Source organism: Amblyraja radiata, chromosome 3 (genome assembly GCF_010909765.2).
Source record: "Amblyraja radiata isolate CabotCenter1 chromosome 3, sAmbRad1.1.pri, whole genome shotgun sequence".
In the NCBI taxonomy this organism is placed as follows: domain Eukaryota; kingdom Metazoa; phylum Chordata; class Chondrichthyes; order Rajiformes; family Rajidae; genus Amblyraja; species Amblyraja radiata.
The window spans coordinates 109,585,611-109,604,352 of NC_045958.1; the positions used below are offsets into that span (position 1 = coordinate 109,585,611).

At 44.1% G+C, this 18,742-nt stretch overlaps 1 protein-coding gene across 2 annotated transcripts in view; it reads left to right on the top strand.

Moving 5' to 3' along the window:
• Positions 1-18,742, top strand: part of erbin (erbb2 interacting protein) — a 272,967-nt gene that overhangs the window by 236,815 nt on the left and 17,410 nt on the right. For both annotated transcript variants that reach the window (XM_033018574.1, XM_033018575.1), the window contains exon 21: positions 18,128-18,250. In XM_033018574.1, coding sequence (XP_032874465.1) covers positions 18,128-18,250 — 123 coding nt within the window. The remainder of the gene's footprint in view (positions 1-18,127; positions 18,251-18,742) is intronic.

Consider the following 18,742-nt stretch of genomic DNA (forward strand, 5'->3'; position numbering starts at 1 on the left):
ATGCTGCCTGTCCCGTTGATTTACTCCAACATTTTAGACAATAGGTGTAGGAGTAGGCCATTCGGCCCTTCGAGCCAGCATCGCCATTCAATGTGATCATGGCTGATCATCCCCAATCAGTACCCCGTTCCTGCCTTCTCCCCATATCCCCTGACTCCGCTATCTTTAAAAGCCCTATCTAGCTCTCTCTTGAAAGTATCCAGAGAACCTGCCTCCACCGCCCTCTGAGGCAGAGAATTCCACAGACTCACAACTCTCTGTGAGAAAAAGTGTTTCCTCGTCTCCGTTCTATATGGCTTACCCCTTATTCTTAAATTGTGGCCCCTGGTTCTGGACTCCCCCAACATCGGGAACATGTTTCTTGCCTCTAGCATGTCCAAACCCTTAATAATCTTATATGTTTCAATAAGAGTCCCTCTCATGCTTCTAAACTCCAGTGTACGAGCCCAGCCGCTCCATTCTCTCAGCATATGACAGTCCCACCATCCTGGGAATTAACCTTGTGAACCTACGCTGCACTCCCTCAATAGCAAGAATGTCCTTCCTCAAATTAGGGGACCAAAACTGCACACAATACTCCAGGTGTGGTCTCACTAGAGCCCTGTACAACTGCAGATTTTGTGTCTATCTTCAGTGTAAACCAGCATCTGCAGTTCCTCCCTGATACAAGGCCGCTTCCAGCAATACTGTAGCTCTGTAACTCAATAGGGTGATTTCACGAAAGGTCACTGGAGCGTAGATCCACACCCACGTGACCGAAAATTTTAATTGGAGTACATGCGTCACTTCCGGTACATGTTAGTGAATGGGAAAACACGCACTTTCACACCCGTTAAAAACATCGAAAACGGCCCGTTTTTGAGCTGCAATTAACTGTACCAGTCGAGGTGACCGTGAGGCACAGCTACCTAAATTTACAGTCCAAAAAAAAGATAGAAACTAAGCTAAATTCAAGAGGGAGCTGAAGGTGTCAAAACAGCGGAAGTGCTAGCGGACATTTGCCGTGGAGATTTAAAGATCTAAAATATCGGGAATTATCGCGTTTGCTCGCTGCATTTCATCAAAAGTGGCATTATTGACTTTTTATCTTTATTCATTTGTTATATGAAAAGTATTAAAAGTGAAAAATCCGTCAGTAAAATTGCAGAATCGCCCATGGTTCTCAGGTGGGTTTTAACATGCAAAATGAAAATGCTTCTGAAGCTCCATTTACCATTTAAATAATCGTAAACTATCAATGCGTTTTGAAATAAATTTTACTGAGATGCAAGCTAAGGAATGGGAACGCCATGCATGTGCAACAAGAAGAGAGTATTAAAGCAGATTTGGTTGCAGCTCAAGCATCTATAGCTCTGCAAGTTGATGGCGTTCTTGTGCACATTGTCTATCCTGCTCACAGTGGGTGCCCAATCAGGATTGTTGACATCATTCCATGCTGCAGGCTTGTCTTATTAGATGATAAATAAATAAATAAGTAGTTTGGGTGATTGTGCAGGCTTTAAACAAGAAACATTGAGAAATATATTTTGGCAAATAATAAAATGTCCTGTTTTTGTCCAACTAACAGCTGACAATGATCCCATTTATCAATTTATTTCAAAACGCATTGATAGTTTACGATTATTTAAATGGTAAATGGAGCTTCAGAAGCATTTTCATTTTGCATGTTAAAACCCACCTGAGAACCATGGGCGATTTTGCAATTTTACTGACGGATTTTTAACTTTTAATACTTTTCATATAACAAATGAATAAAGATAAAAAGTCAATAATGCCACTTTTGATGAAATGCAGCGAGCAAACGCGATAATTCCCTATATTTTCGATCTTTAAATCTCCACAGCAAATGTCCGATAACAACTTCCGCCGTTTTGACACCTTCAGCTCCCTCTTGAATTTACCTTAGTTTCTATCTTTTTTTTGGACTGTAAATTTAGGTAGCTGTTCCTCACGGTCACACCGACTGGCTCAGTAAATTGCAGCTCAAAAACGGGCCGTTTTCGATATTTTTAATGGGTGTGAAAGTGCGTGTTTTCCCATTCACTAACATGTACCGGAAGTGACGCATGTACTCCAGTTAAAATTTTCGGTCACGTGGGTGCGGATCTACGCTCCAGTGACCTTTCGTGAAATCACCCTATACAGAGCAATACAATAAAGGAAATATTTATTGATTGGTTGTTGTTGCTATAAATTCAATGTGATCCTGACAGATTTATCACTATTGATTTGAAATTATTTCAGGTGGGTACATGTCTCTCCCCGGGGGGGAGAGTGGGAGCGCTATCATTCTCTGTGATGATGAGTGATTCCAAATTGGAACCACTTTTAGTTTTCATGAGGGCAGGAAGGCCCAGCACCGTGGCACAGCGGTAGAGTTACAGCGCCAGAGACCCGGGTTTAATCCTGATTAAGGTTGCTGTCTGTACGGAGTTTGTACATTCTTACTGTGATCTGCGTGGGTTTTCTCCGGGTGCTCCGGTTTCCTCGCAAACACCAAAGACACCCAGGTTTGTAGGTTAATTAGCTTGGTATAAGTGTAAATAGTTTCTTGTGTGCAGGGTAGTGTTAGTGTGCAGGGATCGCTGGTTAGAGTGGGCTCAGTGGGCTGAAGGGCCTGTTTCCGTGCTGTATTTCTAAACTAAACTAAACTAAAAGATAGGAGTGATGGTAATGTTCAAAGTAATTATCTGTGGTATCCCAAGGGGAAATGAATGAATAAATATGCATATTGGCCAAGTATTCACATACAAGGAATTTGCCTTGGTGCTCCGCCCGCAAGTGACAACATGACATACAGTGACAGCTCTACATGCACTGATGTGGAAATGAACATTTTGGAAACACTAAATTAATGGTTGACATTATTCCACAATCCAAAATCATTAATAATTCTTCACTACATTTCACCTCTGTAGCTGTGCGTTAGTGAAATTAATGCACAGTTCAAAGGCAGTTTCAGTCTCCCTTGTATCATCGAAGACAGACACAAAATGCTGGAATAACTCAGTGGATCAGGCAGCATCTCTGGAGAAAAGCGATAGGTGACATATTGGGTTGAGATCCTTCTTCAGTCTGAGAGTCAGGGGAGAGGGAAACTAAAGGTATGAGGTCTAACTAGAGGGTCTGTACCTTTTCAGTTTCATCTACCCTGACTCTGTCTGAAGGGTCACGGACTGAAACGTCACCTGTTCCTTCTCCCCACAGATGCTGCCTGACCCGCTGAGTTACGCCAGCATTTTGTGTCTATCTGCTGTTCCTTCCTACACGCCACTTGTGTCATCATCCTATTCCAGTGAAGGTGTTTTAGCAAAATATCATCTTTGATATCGGCCGACATGCTGTTCCAAATTAAAATTTACCGATGGACTTCAATAACGGAAACATTTTTGGATTTTTCACATTTTGAAATCTATTTTGCAGTCTAGAGCAATGTTGTACATTTAATTGTTCACGACCTACAGGAATGATCCATCTTGACTCTCCAATTGCAGATATCAAAGTGACATAAGTGCACGTATAGGAAGCTCAATTTCAGTCAGTGTAATGCAACATTAAATAGATATTATTAGACACTTCTGAAGGGTAAATGGGTGTAGTAATCACTATTACACAACTTGAAGCCTAATTGAGCATCTCAATAATATTTTGACTTTTTTGTTTGCAATTTGTTGACTATTTACAAGGTTGTATGTTGCCTGATTATCTGCGCATTCAGTAAATTGTCTCAAGAGGAGTTGAGTACAGGAGCAAAGAGGTCCTTCTGCAGTTGTACAGGGCCCTGGTGAGACCACACCTGGAGTATTGTGTACAGTTTTGGTCCCCTAATTTGAGGAAGGACATTCTTGCTATTGAGGGAGTGCAGTGTAGATTCACCAGGTTAATTCCCGGGATGGCGGGACTGTCATATGCTGAGAGAATGGAGCGGCTGGGCTTGTATACTCTGGAGTTTAGAAGGATGAGAGGGGATCTTATTGAAACATATAAGATGATTAAGGGTTTGGACACTAGAGGCAGGAAACATGTTCCCGATGTTGGGGGAGTCCAGAACCAGGGGCCACAGAGAATTCTCTGCCTCAGACGGCGGTGGAGGCAGGTTCTTTGGATAGTTTCTAGAGAGAGCTAGATAGGTCACTTAAAGATAGCGGAGTCAGGGGATATGGGGAGAAGACCGGAGCAGGGTACTGCTTGGGGATGATCAGCCATGATCACATTGAATGGTGGTGATGGCTCGAAGGGCCGAATGGCCTACTCCTGCACCTATTGTCTTTCCTGGGCAAATAATTCACATTCACAGCCATAAGCTAGAAGGATGGTAGCATAGTGGCTCAGCGATAGAGTTGCCGCCTCACAGCGCCAGAGACCCGGGTTTGATCCTGACTTCGACTGCTGACTGTGTGGAGTTTATACATTCTCCCTGTGACCAGGTGGGTTTTCTCCGGGTGCCCTGGTTTCTTCCCACAATCCAGAGATGTGCAGGTTTGTAAGTTAATTGGCCTCTGTAAATTTCCCCTAGTGTGCAGGATGTGAAAGTGGGATAACATAGAACTAGTGTGCGGGTGATTGATGGTCAGCAAAGACTCGGTGGACTGAAGGGCCTGTGTCCATGCTGTATCACAGCATCACAGTATCACTGTCACAGTTTAAGGACAAGGGGGAAATCTTTTAGGACCGAGATGAGAAAAACATTTTTCACACAGAGAGTGGTGAATCTCTGGAATTCTCTGCCACAGAAGGTAGTTGAGGCCAGTTCATTGGCTATATTTAAGAGGGAGTTAGATGTGGCTAAAGGGATCAGGGGGTATGGAGAGAAGGCAGGTGCGGGATACTGAGTTGGATGATCAGCCATGATCATATTGAATGGCGGTGCAGGCTCGAAGGGCTGAATGGCCTACTCCTGCACCTAATTTCTATATTTCTATGTTTCTATCACTAAAACGAAGGAGAAAAAATCTACGGTTGCTATGTTGACTGGATTGGAATATACTGTGAGTTTTTGGTAAAGTCGATCTCTATTTGAAGGAGCTTTGTGCAACATTTACATGTTGGCACCATCTTAGAATTTGGAGTGTATTTCAAATTATTTATTTATCCAATTTTTATGAGCCCAAAGGGCCTGTCCCACTTACGTGTCCTTGGCACTCAAATTACACGACCTCGTGGTCGCGTCGAGCCGCGAAGGTCACGTGTGATTTCATGCGTACACACAGTCATCTGGAGCGCGTGACGTCATTTGAAGATGGACGAAAAATGCCGGAGTAACTCAGCGGGACCGGCAGCATCTCTGGTGAGAAGCAATGGGTGATGTTTGGGGTCAGGACCCTTCTTCATGTCTGAAAGAAGGGTCTTGACCCGAAACATCATCCATTCCTTCTCTCCGGAGATGCTGCCGGTCCCGCTGAGTTACTCCAGCATTTTGGGACTATCTTCAAATTTATTGGCCCCGCTCTGGGAGTAGAAGTGGGGGCGGATCCGGACCGCAACGACCGTGAGCCCCAGGCCGAGTTCGACGATCGTTTGCCTGCTTCTGCTGCTGTTGAAGATGAGACGTTGCGTCGCGCCAGGGTCTTGGGCCTGTCCCACTTTGGCCGCCAGTTCCGCGACAGGCCGTTGGCGCGCGAAGATTTTGTTCACTACAAAAAATTCGGAGCCCCGCGTGATGTCGCGCACAACTACATACCCCTCCACGCTTCTCAGTGGGACCGGCCCCGTGTGGCCATACGATGCCCGTGCACCTCAACGCTACCACAAGGTCGCATAATTTGTGTGCCAAGGACCTTAAGACTTTGTTAGGAAGAGTAATGACAATATGCACGTTTGGAATGAACATAAAAATCTGTCAAGTCATCAACTTTTTATTTAAAATGTAGCAAGTAACTAGTAACGGGAATGTTTAGTTTAGAGATAGAGCGAAGAAACAGGCACTTCGGACCACCGATTCCGCACCGACCAGCGATCCCAGCACATTAACACTACCCAACACACACTAGGGACATTTTTACACTTACAACAAGCCAATTAACCTACAAACCTGTACGTCTTTGGAGTGTGGGAGTAAACCGGAGATCTCGGAGAAAACCCACGCAGGTCACGGGGAGAAGGCACCAACTCCGTGCAGACAGGCACCCGTAGTCAGGATCGAACCCGGGTCTCTGGCGTTGTGAGGCAGCAACTCTACCGCTGCTCCACCGTGCCGTAGATATTTTGAACAGGTTCGGGAAAGGTATACTGCAATTTCAATTTCTCATCGCTGATTCCATCCTTTTGCTCGGCTCTCATCCCCCATAATATTGCATAAACACTTCATCTTAGTATTGTCGCATGTGCTCTTGTCTTGTGTTTAACTTCTTTGTTTCGAAGTGTTTTACAATTTGTGTTCAAGTGTTTGGGGGACAGAAGCAGGCATAAGGTTATCTTTCTTAAAATAAATTAAAACTGAGTGAAACAGCTTTTATAACTACCTTGTTTCTATACAGCTTTTGTAACTCATTTCTGCAGCTAATTCCAAAGATTGGATAATAATTTCATGTAGAAGCACAGGCATTTTATGTTAGCTTTTGACTCTTTGAGCTATTGAGACTCCAAGTGCTTGCCATCAAATAGATCACAACAAATATGAGTGAATATGAATGCAGCCTAATTTAGCATCTGATTATATAAGTCACCTCAAGTCAATTTTATTTCTATACCACATTTAAAAACAACTCTCGTTGACCAAAGTGCTTTACATCGGTGCAGGTACTAACATGCTACAAACAGTGGTACACAGATCAACAATGCATACATAAATATATACATAAAGCGCTCCCTCAGAGGACCTCAAGAAAGGCTTGAGAGTAGAAATAAGTTTTAAGTCTCGACTTAAAAGAGTCGATGGAGGGGGCAGTTCTGATGGGAAGAGGGATGCTGTCCCACTGTCTAGGAGCTGCAACCGCAAACGTGCGGTCGCCCCTGAGCTTATGCCTAGACCGCGGGATGGTCAGTAACCCCAAGTCGGCCGATCTGAGGGACCTGGAGGTGGTGTGGTGGGTTAGCAGATTTTTGACGTAGGTGGGGGCAAGCCCGTTAAGGGCTTTGTATACATAAAGGAGGAGCTTGAAATTGATTCGGAACCGCACAGGGAGCCAGTGGAGAGACGCCAGGGTCGGGGTGATATAAGATGCCGCTCTGCATTTTGATGGCATTTAATTTAATTATTTGGGAAAATTACTATGTGTAGGCTGAAGTTGTTGATCTTGCAATTTTTTATACTTGCCTTAATGGAAAGACATATTTGCAGTTGAGTACCACATTGCTCCCAAACCTGACAACAACTATACAAAGTTATACAAAGTTATACAAAGCCGAGCGCTAGTAGAAATGTTTAAGAAGGAACTGCAGATGGTTCAAAAATCGAAGGTTGACATAAATGGGTCAGCGGGTGGGGCAGCATCTATGGAGCGAAGGAATAGGTGACATTTCAGGTCGAGACCCTTCTTCAGACTGATGTGGGGTGGGGGGGGGGGGAAGAAGAAAGGAAGAGACGGAGACAGTGGGCTGTGGGAGAGCTGGGGAGGGGAAAGAGGGAGAAAGCAAGGACTACCTGAAATTGGAGAAGTCAATGTTCATACCGCTGGGGAAGTAGGGCAGCTGTCTTACAGCACCAGAGACGCGGGTTCGATCCTGATGCTCGGATGCTCTCTGTGTGGAGTTTGCACGTTCTCCCCATGACCGTGTGGGTTTTCTCTGGGTGCTCCAGTTTCCTCTCACGTTCCAACAACAACAACAACGGAGACATGGCTCCAGGGTGACCAAGGCTGGGAGCTGAACATCCAGGGATATTCAATATTCAGGAGGGATAGACAGAAAGGGAAAGGAGGTGGGGTAGCGTTGCTGGTTAGAGAGCAGATTAACACAATAGAAAGGAAGGACATTAGCTTGGAGGATGTGGAAGCGATATGGGTAGAGCTGCGAAACACTAAGGGGCAGAAAACGCTAGTGGGAGTTGTGTACAGGCCACCTAACAGTAGTAGTGGAGTTGGGGATGGCATCAAACAGGAAATTAGAAATGCGTGCAACAAAGGTAAAACAGTTATAATGGGTGACTTCAATCTACATATAGATTGGGTGAATCAAATTGGCAAGGGTGCTGAGGAAGAGGATTTCTTGGAATGTATGCAGGATAGTTTTCTAAACCAACATGTAGAGGAACCAACGAGAGAGCAGGCTATTCTAGATTGGGTATTGAGTAATGAGGAAGGGTTAGTTAGCAGTCTTGTTGTGCGTGGCCCCTTGGGCAAGAGTGACCATAATATGGTTGAGTTCTTCATTAGGATGGAGAGTGACATTGTTAATTCAGAAACAAGGGTCCTGATCTTAAAGAAAGGTAACTTTGAGGGTATGAGACGTGAATTGGCCAAGATAGACTGGCAATTGATTCTTAATGGGTTGACGGTGGATATGCAATGGAAGACATTTAAAGACTGTATGGATGAACTACAACAATTGGGAGAAATTCAGAGACCAGCAGAGGAGGACAAAGGGCTTAATTAGGAAAGGGAAAACAGATTATGAAGGAAAAATGGCAAGGAACATAAAAACTGACTGCAAAAGCTTTTATAGATATGTGAAGAGAAAAAGATTAGTTAAAACAAATGTAGGTCCCTTGCAGTCAGAAACAGGTGAATTGATCATGGGGAACAAGGACATGGCAGACCAATTGAATAACTACTTTGGTTCTGTCTTCACTAAGGAAGACATAAATAATCTGCCGGAAATAGCAGGGGACCGGGGGTCAAATGAGATGGAGGAACTGAGTGAAATCCAGGTTAGTCGGGAAGTGGTGTTAGGTAAATTGAATGGATTAAAGGTCGATAAATCCCCAGGGACAGATAGGCTGCATCCCAGAGTGCTTAACGAAATATCCCCAGATATAATGGAAGCATTAGTGATAATTTTTCAAAACTCTTTAGATTCTGGAGTAGTTCCTGAGGATTGGAGGGTAGCTAATGTAACCCTACATTTTAAAAAGGAAGGGGGAGAGAAAACGGGGAATTACAGACCAGTTAGTCTAACATCGGTAGTGGGGAAACTGCTAGAGTTAGTTATTAAAGATGGGATAGCAGCACATTTGGAAAGTGGTGAAATCATTGGACAAAGTCAGCATGGATTTATGAAAGGTAAATCATGTCTGACGAATCTTATAGAATTTTTCGAGGATGTAACTAGTAGAGTGGATAAGGGAGAATCAGTGGATGTGTTATATCTGGACTTTCAGAAGGCTTTCGACAAGGTCCCATATAAGAGATTAGTATACAAACTTAAAGCACACGGTATTGGGGGTTCAGTATTGATGTGGATAGAGAACTGGCTGGCAGACAGGAAGCAAAGAGTAGGAGTAAATGGGTCCTTTTCACAATGGCAGGCAGTGACTAGTGGGGTACCGCAAGGCTCAGTGCTGGGACCCCAGCTATTTACGATATATATATTTGGACGAGGGAATTGAATGCATCATCTCCAAGTTTGCGGATGACACAAAGCTGGGGGGCAGTGTTAGCTGTGTGGAGGATACTAGGAGGCTGCAAGGTGACTGGATAGGCTGGGTGAGTGGGAAAATGCATGGCAGATGCAGTATAATGTGGATAAATGTGAGGTTATCCACTTTGGTGGCAAAAACAGGAAAGTAGACTATTATCTGAATGGTGGCCGATTAGGAAAGGGGGAGATGCAACGAGACCTGGGTGTCATGGTACACCAGTCATTAAAAGTAGGCATGCAGGTGCAGCAGGCAGTGAAGAAGGCGAATGGTATGTTAGCATTCATAGCAAAAGGATTTGAGTATAGGAGCAGGGAGGTTCTACTGCAGTTGTACAGGGTCTTGGTGAGACCACACCTGGAGTATTGCGTACAGTTTTGGTCTCCTAATCTGAGGAAAGACATTCTTGCCATAGAGGGAGTACAGAGATGGTTCACCAGACTGATTCCTGGGATGTCAGGACTTTCATATGAAGAAAGACTGGATAGACTCGGTTTGTACTCGCTAGAATTTAGAAGATTGAGGGGGGATCTTATAGAAACTTACAAAATTCTTAAGGGGTTGGACAGGCTAGATGCAGGAAGATTGTTCCCGATGTTGGGGAAGTCCAGAACAAGGGGTCACAGTTTAAGGATAAGGGGGAAATCTTTTAGGACCGAGATGAGGAAAACATTTTTCACACAGAGAGTGGTGAATCTCTGGAATTCTCTGCCACAGAAGGTAGTTGAGGCCTGTTCATTGGCTATATTTAAGAGGGAGTTAGATGTGGCCCTTGTGGCTAAAGGGATCAGGGGGTATGGAGAGAAGGCAGGTACGGGATACTGAGTTGGATGATCAGCCATGATCATATTGAATGGCGGTGCAGGCTCGAAGGGCCGAATGGCCTACTCCTGCACCTGTTTTCTATGTTTCTATGCAGGTTTGTAAGTCAATTGGCTTCTGAAAATTGTGCCTAGTGTGTGCCGGATAGAACTGGTGTACAGGTGACCATGGTAGGCGTGGACTAGGTGGGCCGAATAGGCCTGTTTCCACCCTGTATCTCTAAACTAAGACTCTTGGGAGTCTGTTAGGTTAGCTTTATGATTTTGCTAACCTTGATTAGTACGGCTGTCAGTAGTTATGGGGCGAAGGCAGGGGAATGGGGTTGAGAGGGAGAGCTAGATCAGCCATGATTGGATGGCGGAGTAGACTTGATGGGCCGAATGGTCTCATTCTGCTCCTAGAACTTTTATGAACACGATCCTATGAAAGCACCATTGCAATTCAAAAATTGACAGTGACACAGCAGGTCAAGCAGTATCTGTGGAAAACATGGAGAGGTGGCGTTTTTGGGTCGGGACACTTCTGTGGACTGAAACGTCACCTACCCATGTCCTCCAGACACGCTGCCTGACCCACTCAGTTACTCCAGCACTTTGTGTCGTTTTTGTTTTGCAAACAAGCATCTGCGCTTCCTTGTAGCTCAAAATTGTTGATCCAATGCAGAATTCCTAATTCAGCGTATCCAGAGTTAGGTGACCTTCACGCGTATTTGATAAGGCTTTGATTTTTAAGGGCTGCACTGGAGTCACAAGGGAAGGTTTTAGATTAGCCACTTGCTGGGTCAGGGTATCTGTTTTGTGTTTCTGCATGCTATTTCTGTCTGCATGATGCCTCGAGTCCTTGGATAAAGGCCTTTGTCTCTTGCTATTTGTCCTGTATTAATGCATGCAGCACTAATCCCCGTGTTAAAGCTGTGGAATTTTCCTCCTCTTTATTCAGAGCAAGCTGTCTAGGTCGTTTAATTTCAATTACGCTGCTTTTAGCAGCGTGCACTCTGGAAGCTGTAGGGAACTGCACGACAGCCAAGGCAACCTTGCCTTGAATGCTGCAAACAGAAGGAATTCTGGAGTGCACGTGTTCCGTGTGAGTACCAACACCGGGCCAGCTCGCACGAACGAGTATCGCGGCCGATTGTTCAACTAGCCGCAAAACTAATCTTTAATTAACCTCAATATGCTGCTTTGAAGAAGACCACGTGGGGTTCCTCTGGGTGCTCCGGTTTCAGTTCAGTTTAGTTTATTGTCACACGTACAGTGCAAAGCTTGTAGTTTACAGCGCGGAAACAGGCCTTTCTGCCCTCCGAGTCCGCGCCGACCAGCGATTCCCTGCACGTTAACACTATCCCACACACACACACACACTTGGGACAATTTACATCTATACCATGCCAATTAACCTACAAACCTGTACGTCTGGTTGGAGTGTGGGAGGAAACTGAAGATCTCGGAGAACATCTGCGTGGTCACATAGAAACATAGAAATTAGGTGCAGGAGTAGGCCATTCGGCCCTTCGAGCCTGCACCGCCATTCAATATGATCATGGCTTATCATCCAACTCAGTATCCTGTACCTGCCTTCTCTCCATACCCCCTGATCCCTTTAGCCACAAGGGCCACATCTAACTCCCTCTTAAATATAGCCAATGAACTGGCCTCAACTACCTTCTGTGGCAGAGAATTCCACAGATTCACCACTCTCTGTGTAAATCTCACGGGGAGAACGTACAAATTCCGGTGCTCTACCGCTGCGCCATCGTGCCACCCATGGTTGTCGCGTGCTAACCAGTTCTCCCTCATCCCGAAGGCATAAGGGCTTGTAGGTTGCCTGACCTCTGCAACTTGTCCCTGATGTGTGGGAAGTGGATGAGCAAGTGGGATAACATAGAGCCCGTGCAAGGGGGTGATCGATGGTCTTTGCGGACTCGTGGGACATTTTGGTTTCCTCCCACATGCCAAAGACGTATGGGTGTATGCCCACTGTCCCTGATGTGTAGGGAGTGGATGAGCAAGTGTGATGGTGGTTGTGGAGATAGTGTGAATGTATGATGGATGGTCGATGGGCTGAAGGGCCTGTTTCCATGCTGTTTCTCTAAATAAAAAAGTAAAATGAAAATAGACGCTAAAAGCTAGAGTATCTCAGCGGGACAGGGAATGGGTGACATTCTTTCTCTCCAGAGATGCTGCCTGTCCCGCTGAGTTATTCCAACTTTTTTTTGGTCTATCTTCGGTTTAAACCAGCATCTGCAATTCCTTCTTATGAACTGAAAGTAAAATGAAAGTTCTCTCTCCCGCCAAATCCAACCAGTAGCCCTTGCTGCTCCTTTGATCGGTATAAATAAATCAGCAAAGATCAAAGCTGATCTTTCCAAATAAAGGGCCTGTCCGACTTTCACGACCCAATTCACCACCTTTTTTACTCGTGGACATTTTTCATCATGCTAGAAAAAACGCCCCGACCTACTTGATGCCACGAGTACCTACGACTAGCATCACGGCCTGCTACGACCTACCTACGACCTCGTGACGACCATGCTGCGAGTACGAGTCAAGGGCAAACTCGGCAGAGGTCGTGAATTAGGTCGTGAAAGTGGGACAGGCCCTTAACAATAATTTTGGAATACAAATATTGAAAATACAATTGTTCATAGTGGTCATATTTTTTTTTTAATTGATTTTTGGTCCATTTTTTCCCCAGAAACTACTCTTCACCATGAACATGTATGAAGAAAAAAATTAGCTTGTTCACTAGATTTTGATACTGAAGAATAAATAGTTTAAACCTATATGCCTGGCAGCACTTTTACAGGTCGAGCTTGGTGAGAACTTGCAACCGCTGCAGCTCTGTGACTACACATTATATTACAATGTATTAAAGAAGGAACTGCAGATGCTGGAAAATCGAAGGTAGACACAAATGCTGGAGAAACTCAGCGGGTGAGGCAGCATCTATGGAGAGAAGGAAATAGGCAATGTTTCGGGTCGAGACCCTTCTTCAGTCTGAAGAAGGGTTTAGATCTGAAACGTTGCCTATTTCCTTCGCTCCTCACCCGCTGAGTTTCTCCAGCATTTGTGTCTATATTACAATGTATATTTGCATTATCTCACACGGTACTTTTTCGGAAAGTTAATTCTAAAATGACCACTTTTTTGGAATGAATTGTTCCAAACGTTAATTCTTAATTAACGTGAATCTGCTGCTTTGAAGAAGACCGCGTGGGTTCCCTCCGGGTGCTCCGGCTTCCTCCCACATTTTCCGAAGACACGTGGACTTGCAGGCTGCCTGGCCTCTGTAAATTGCCCTGAAAGTGAGCAAGTGGGAGAGCATAAAGCTACTGCGAAGGGGGTGATAGATGGTCGGCGTGGGCTGAAGGGCCTGTTTCCACGCTGTATCACTAAATAAATTTTTTAAATGAAAGTTCTCGCAATATTAAATAATAAGTTTAAACCTTTATGTCTGGCTGTAATTGTACAGGTGGAACTTCGTGGGAACTTGCCACTGCTGCAGATCTGTGACTGCACATTATATTACAGTGTTTATTATTATTATTATTATTATTATTATTATTATTATTATTATTATTATTATTATTATTATTATTATCTTACAAGGTACTTTTGCAAAAGATTCATTCTAAATGACCACTTTTTGGAATTAAAAGTGTTAAGTACTGCAAACCAAGACAGTGGTCATTTCAGAACTAATCTTCCGCAAAATGCACCTTTTGTAAGCAAGGCCATCTTAACAGCATAATGGGCCCCCGGGCAAAGCTGTGCACTGGGGCCCCGACACTTCCCCGACATTTTACGCCAAATCAAATATGCCGTCGCGCACTTGCGATGATCTTCTCCGTTTTCATGTTCTATAATAACGTTCTACAATATATAGATTAGCATGGGGCCCCTATACTCGTGGGGCCCCGGGCAACTGCCCAGCGTGCCCATGCGTTCAGACGGCCCTGCTTGTAAGATGGTATAAATATTCACTGTAATATAATATGAAAGTTTGCATTAAAACACCGGCTCTGTGCACGTGTTTCCAACGCTCAGTATTAATGGCAAAGACACTTCATTTTGCCTGGGAGAGCCTGGGAGAGCTTGGTGAGGGGCCTCGCATTGACCATTACCTTCTAAGATGTAGGCCAAATCAGTCGAGTGAAGCCCAGTGGCAGGTTAGCCACCACAGTCCACAGGGTATCAGCACCCCAGGCGAAGCTCTACCAAGTACTGTCCCACCAACGGACACGAGTCCAGAGCCCAACCAGCCACAGTCAGCGGTGGAGAGAAAGATGGAAGGAAAAAAGCAGAATGGATCAGTCACTGTCTGTGGCTGAAGAGAAAAGATGCTGTCTGGGCTGCCACGTGACCATCTAGAGGCTAACCATAAGACCCACACCTAGGGCTGATCACCCTGCGGTGGGCCTGCCTCGACTGAGGGTGTCTTGTGATAAAAGGCCGAAACACCCAGTGGTGTTGAGGTACACAACTGAAGATGTGTCTGATTGGTAGCAAAATCACCCAGTGGTCATCCCCAAGAATATTGGGTGTCAGTTGTGGTGAAGAACCTTAGGGATTGTAACATCCAGTCCTACTAATCAATATGCCACATTGACTGTTATTATATGGATACCAGTTCTAAGGTTTCCAATGTTTAAAAAAGCTTAGTGTTATAAAAGATTAAGCTCTAGGTTCAATTAGCTGTCAAAAACGACTGATATGTTATGTCCTTGTTTCCATTTTTGACTCTGCGCTCGCTTGAGTTATTTTCCATTATTGGCCACAGTTCTTTCTCATGAAATGATAAACTTTTGGTGTACAGCAGCGCACATTATGCCATTCATCAGCTGCTTGTGAATATTTTATTGTTAAACTTTTGTTAAAATCTTTTTCAGAAAGCTTTAAATTGTGTTAAAGCTATAAAAACCATTAAGCCATTTGGCCGATCAAGATTATTCCGCCATTCAATCTATCTCTCCCTCTCATCCTGATTCTCCTGCCTTCTCCCCATAACCACTGACACTCTTACTAATCAAGAATCTCTCAATCTATGCCTTAAAGATATCCACTGACTTGACCGTCTGTGGCAATAAATTCCACAGATTCACCGCCCTCTGACTAAAGAAGTTCCTGCTCATCTCCTTTATAAAGCTACATCCTTTTATTCTGTGGCTATGGTCACTGATCCTAGACTCTCCCACGAGTGGAAACATCCTCTCCACATTCACTCTATCCAGGCTTTTCATTTGCGTCGCTGTTTGCGAAATTAATGAAATTGTGCAAATCAAAACTTGATAGTGTATAATGTCCTGCCTTTGCGAGTTGTTCCAGAGCAACATAGTCCAGACTCCTGGAATAGAAACAATGCTGGAAATACTCAGCAGTTCAGGCAGCTTCTATGGAGAGCAACACCATCAAAGTCTGGGGTCAATGACCTTCCTGCAGAAGTGAAGTGATTTTCAATAGGTGCGCATGAACAGTGAAACCCAACCCAACCAAACCAAATTACCCAATAGTGAAAGGCCTGGAGAGCGTGGATGTGGAGATGATGTTTCCACTAGCGGGAGAGTCTAGGAACAGTGGCCATAGCCTCAGAATTTGACGTTCCTTCAGGAAGGAGATGAGGGGGAATTTCTTTAGTGGATAATCTGTGGAATTCATTGGCACAGAGGGCTGTGGAGGTCAAGGCAATGGATATTTTTGAGGTAGAGATAGATAGATTCTCGATTAGTACGGGTGTCAGGGGGTTATGGGGAGAAGGCAGGAGAATGAGGTTGGGAGGGAGAGATAGATCAGCCATGTTTGATTGGCGGAGTAGACTTAATGGGTCGAATGGCCTAATTCTGCTCCTATCACTTACAGTGGCTTGCAAAAGTATTCATACCCCTTGAACTTTTCCACATTTTGTCACGTTACAACCACAAACGTAAATGTATTTTATTGGGATTTTATGTGATAGACCAACACAAAGTGGCGCATAATTGTGAAGTGGAAGGAAAATGATACATGGTTTTCAAATTTTTTTACGAATAAAAAACTGAAAAGTGTGGCGTGCAAAAGTATTCAGCCCCCTTTACTCTGATATCCCTAAATAAAATCCAGTGCAACCAATTGCCTTCAGAAGTCACCTAATTAGTAAATAGAGTCCACTTGTGTGTAATCTAATCTCAGTATAAATACATCTGTTCTGTGAAGGCCTCAGAGGTTTGTTAGAGAACAATAGTGAACAAACAGCATCATGAAGTCCAAGGAACACACCAGACAGGTCAGGGATAAAGTTGTGGAGAAGTTTAAAGCAGGGTTAGGTTATAAAAAAATATCCCAAGCTTTGAACATCTCACGGAGCACTGTTCAATCCATCATCCGAAAATGGAAAGAGTATGGCACAACTGCAAACCTACCAAGACATGGCCGTCCACCTAAACTGACAGGCCGGGCAAGGAGAGCATTGATCAGAGAAGCAGCCATGGTAACTCTGGAGGAGGTGCAGAGATCCACAGCTCAGGTGGGAGAATCTGTCCACAGGACAACTATTAGTCGTGCACTCCACAAATCGGGCCTTTATGGAAGAGTGGCAAGAAGATAGCCATTGTTGAAAAAAAGCCATAAGAAGTCCCGTTTGCAGTTTGCCACAAGCCATGTGGGGGACACAGCAAACATGTGGAGGAAGGTGCTCTGGTCAGATGAGACCAAAATTGAAGTTTTTGGCCTAAATGCAAAACGCTATGTGTGGCGGAAAACTAACACTGCACATCACCCTGAACACACCATCCCCACTGTGAAGCATGGTGGTGGCAGCACATTGCTGTGGGGATGCTTTTCTTCAGCAGGGACAGGGAAGCTGGTCAGAGTTGATGGGAAGATGGATGGAGCCAAATACAGGGCAATCTTGGAAGAAAACCTGTTAGTCTGCAAAAGACTTGAGACTGGGGTGGAGGTTCACCTTCCAGCAGGGCAACGACCCTAAACATATAGCCAGAGCTACAATGGAATGGTTTAGATCAAAGCATATTCATGTGTTAGAATGGCCCAGTCAAAGTCCAGACCTAAATCCAATTGAGAATCTCTGGCAAGGCTTGAAAATTGCTGTTCACAGACGCTCTCCATCCAATCTGACTGAGCTTGAGCTATTTTGCAAAGAAGAATGGGAAAAAATTTCAGTCTCTAGATGTGCAAAGCTGGTAGAGACATACCCCCAAAAGACTTGCAGCTGTAATTGCAGCGAAAGGTGGTTCTACAAAGTATTGACTCAGGGGGGCTGAATACTTTTGCACGCCACACTTTTCAGTTTTTTATTTGTAAAAAAATTTGAAAACCATGTATCATTTTCCTTCCACTTCACAATTATGCGCCACTTTGTGTTGGTCTATCACATAAAATCCCAATAAAATACATTTACGTTTTTGTGGTTGTAACGTGACAAAATGTGGAAAAGTTCAAGGGGTATGAAAACTTTTGCAAGCCACTGTATGACCTTATGTACGAGGATTTCTCACTCTTGCACACAGAGACATTTGGAAACGCTCCATTAATGACCAAATACCTGGGCCAGGTGGGAAATTAAGCTCGTGCTTCAGAACTTACTTTCTTCAATCAATATATAATCAATATTAATCAATAATCGATATTAAATATTGTACATCTTTATATAATAAATATACTCATATTTATAAATATTATGTAATCAATGTTTCACTAACATTGAGTTTAAAAAAAAGATATGTAAACGCTATCATTATTTTGTCACCTCTGCAAAACTATCATCCTGTGCGGTATTCTTTTCCCGTTTTACTTTTAGTATCCATCGCAAGGTAACAGCATCGGGGACCCAGGTCAAGATGATGTCTTTAGCATTGGGCCACATAATTACTCAACTGGAACCATTGGTATGAAGGATATACCGTCGGACACCATAAGGAAAGTAAGTATACTGCATTAAGTGTACTACATCCCAGATAGCTATGTAAATAAATATACTTCATGAGGTGTACTGCGCACTAGTTAGCTTAGCATGAACATATGATGCATTACACACTGAACTGTTCTGTATTTTTCATTGTCCCATCTGGGACATGAATTAAGGGCCTGTCCCACTGTACGAGCTAATTCAAGAGCTCTCCCGAGTTTAAAAAAAAATCAAACTCATGGTAAGCACGTAGAATATACATAGCGGGTACATCGGAGCTCGGGACGTCTCTTAGCGGCTCGTAACGCTAACGGCAGGTGCTCGGGAAATGCGGTAAGCTCGTGAAGACTCGTGAAGATTTTTCAACATGTTGAAAAATGTCCACGAGAGCCCCGATTGCCTACGAGCGGCTATTACCGTAATTCTCCGAGTTCGAATCAGGGGAAACTCGAGAGAACTCTTGAATTAGCTCGTACAGTGGGACAGCCCCTTTACTAGGAATCTGAG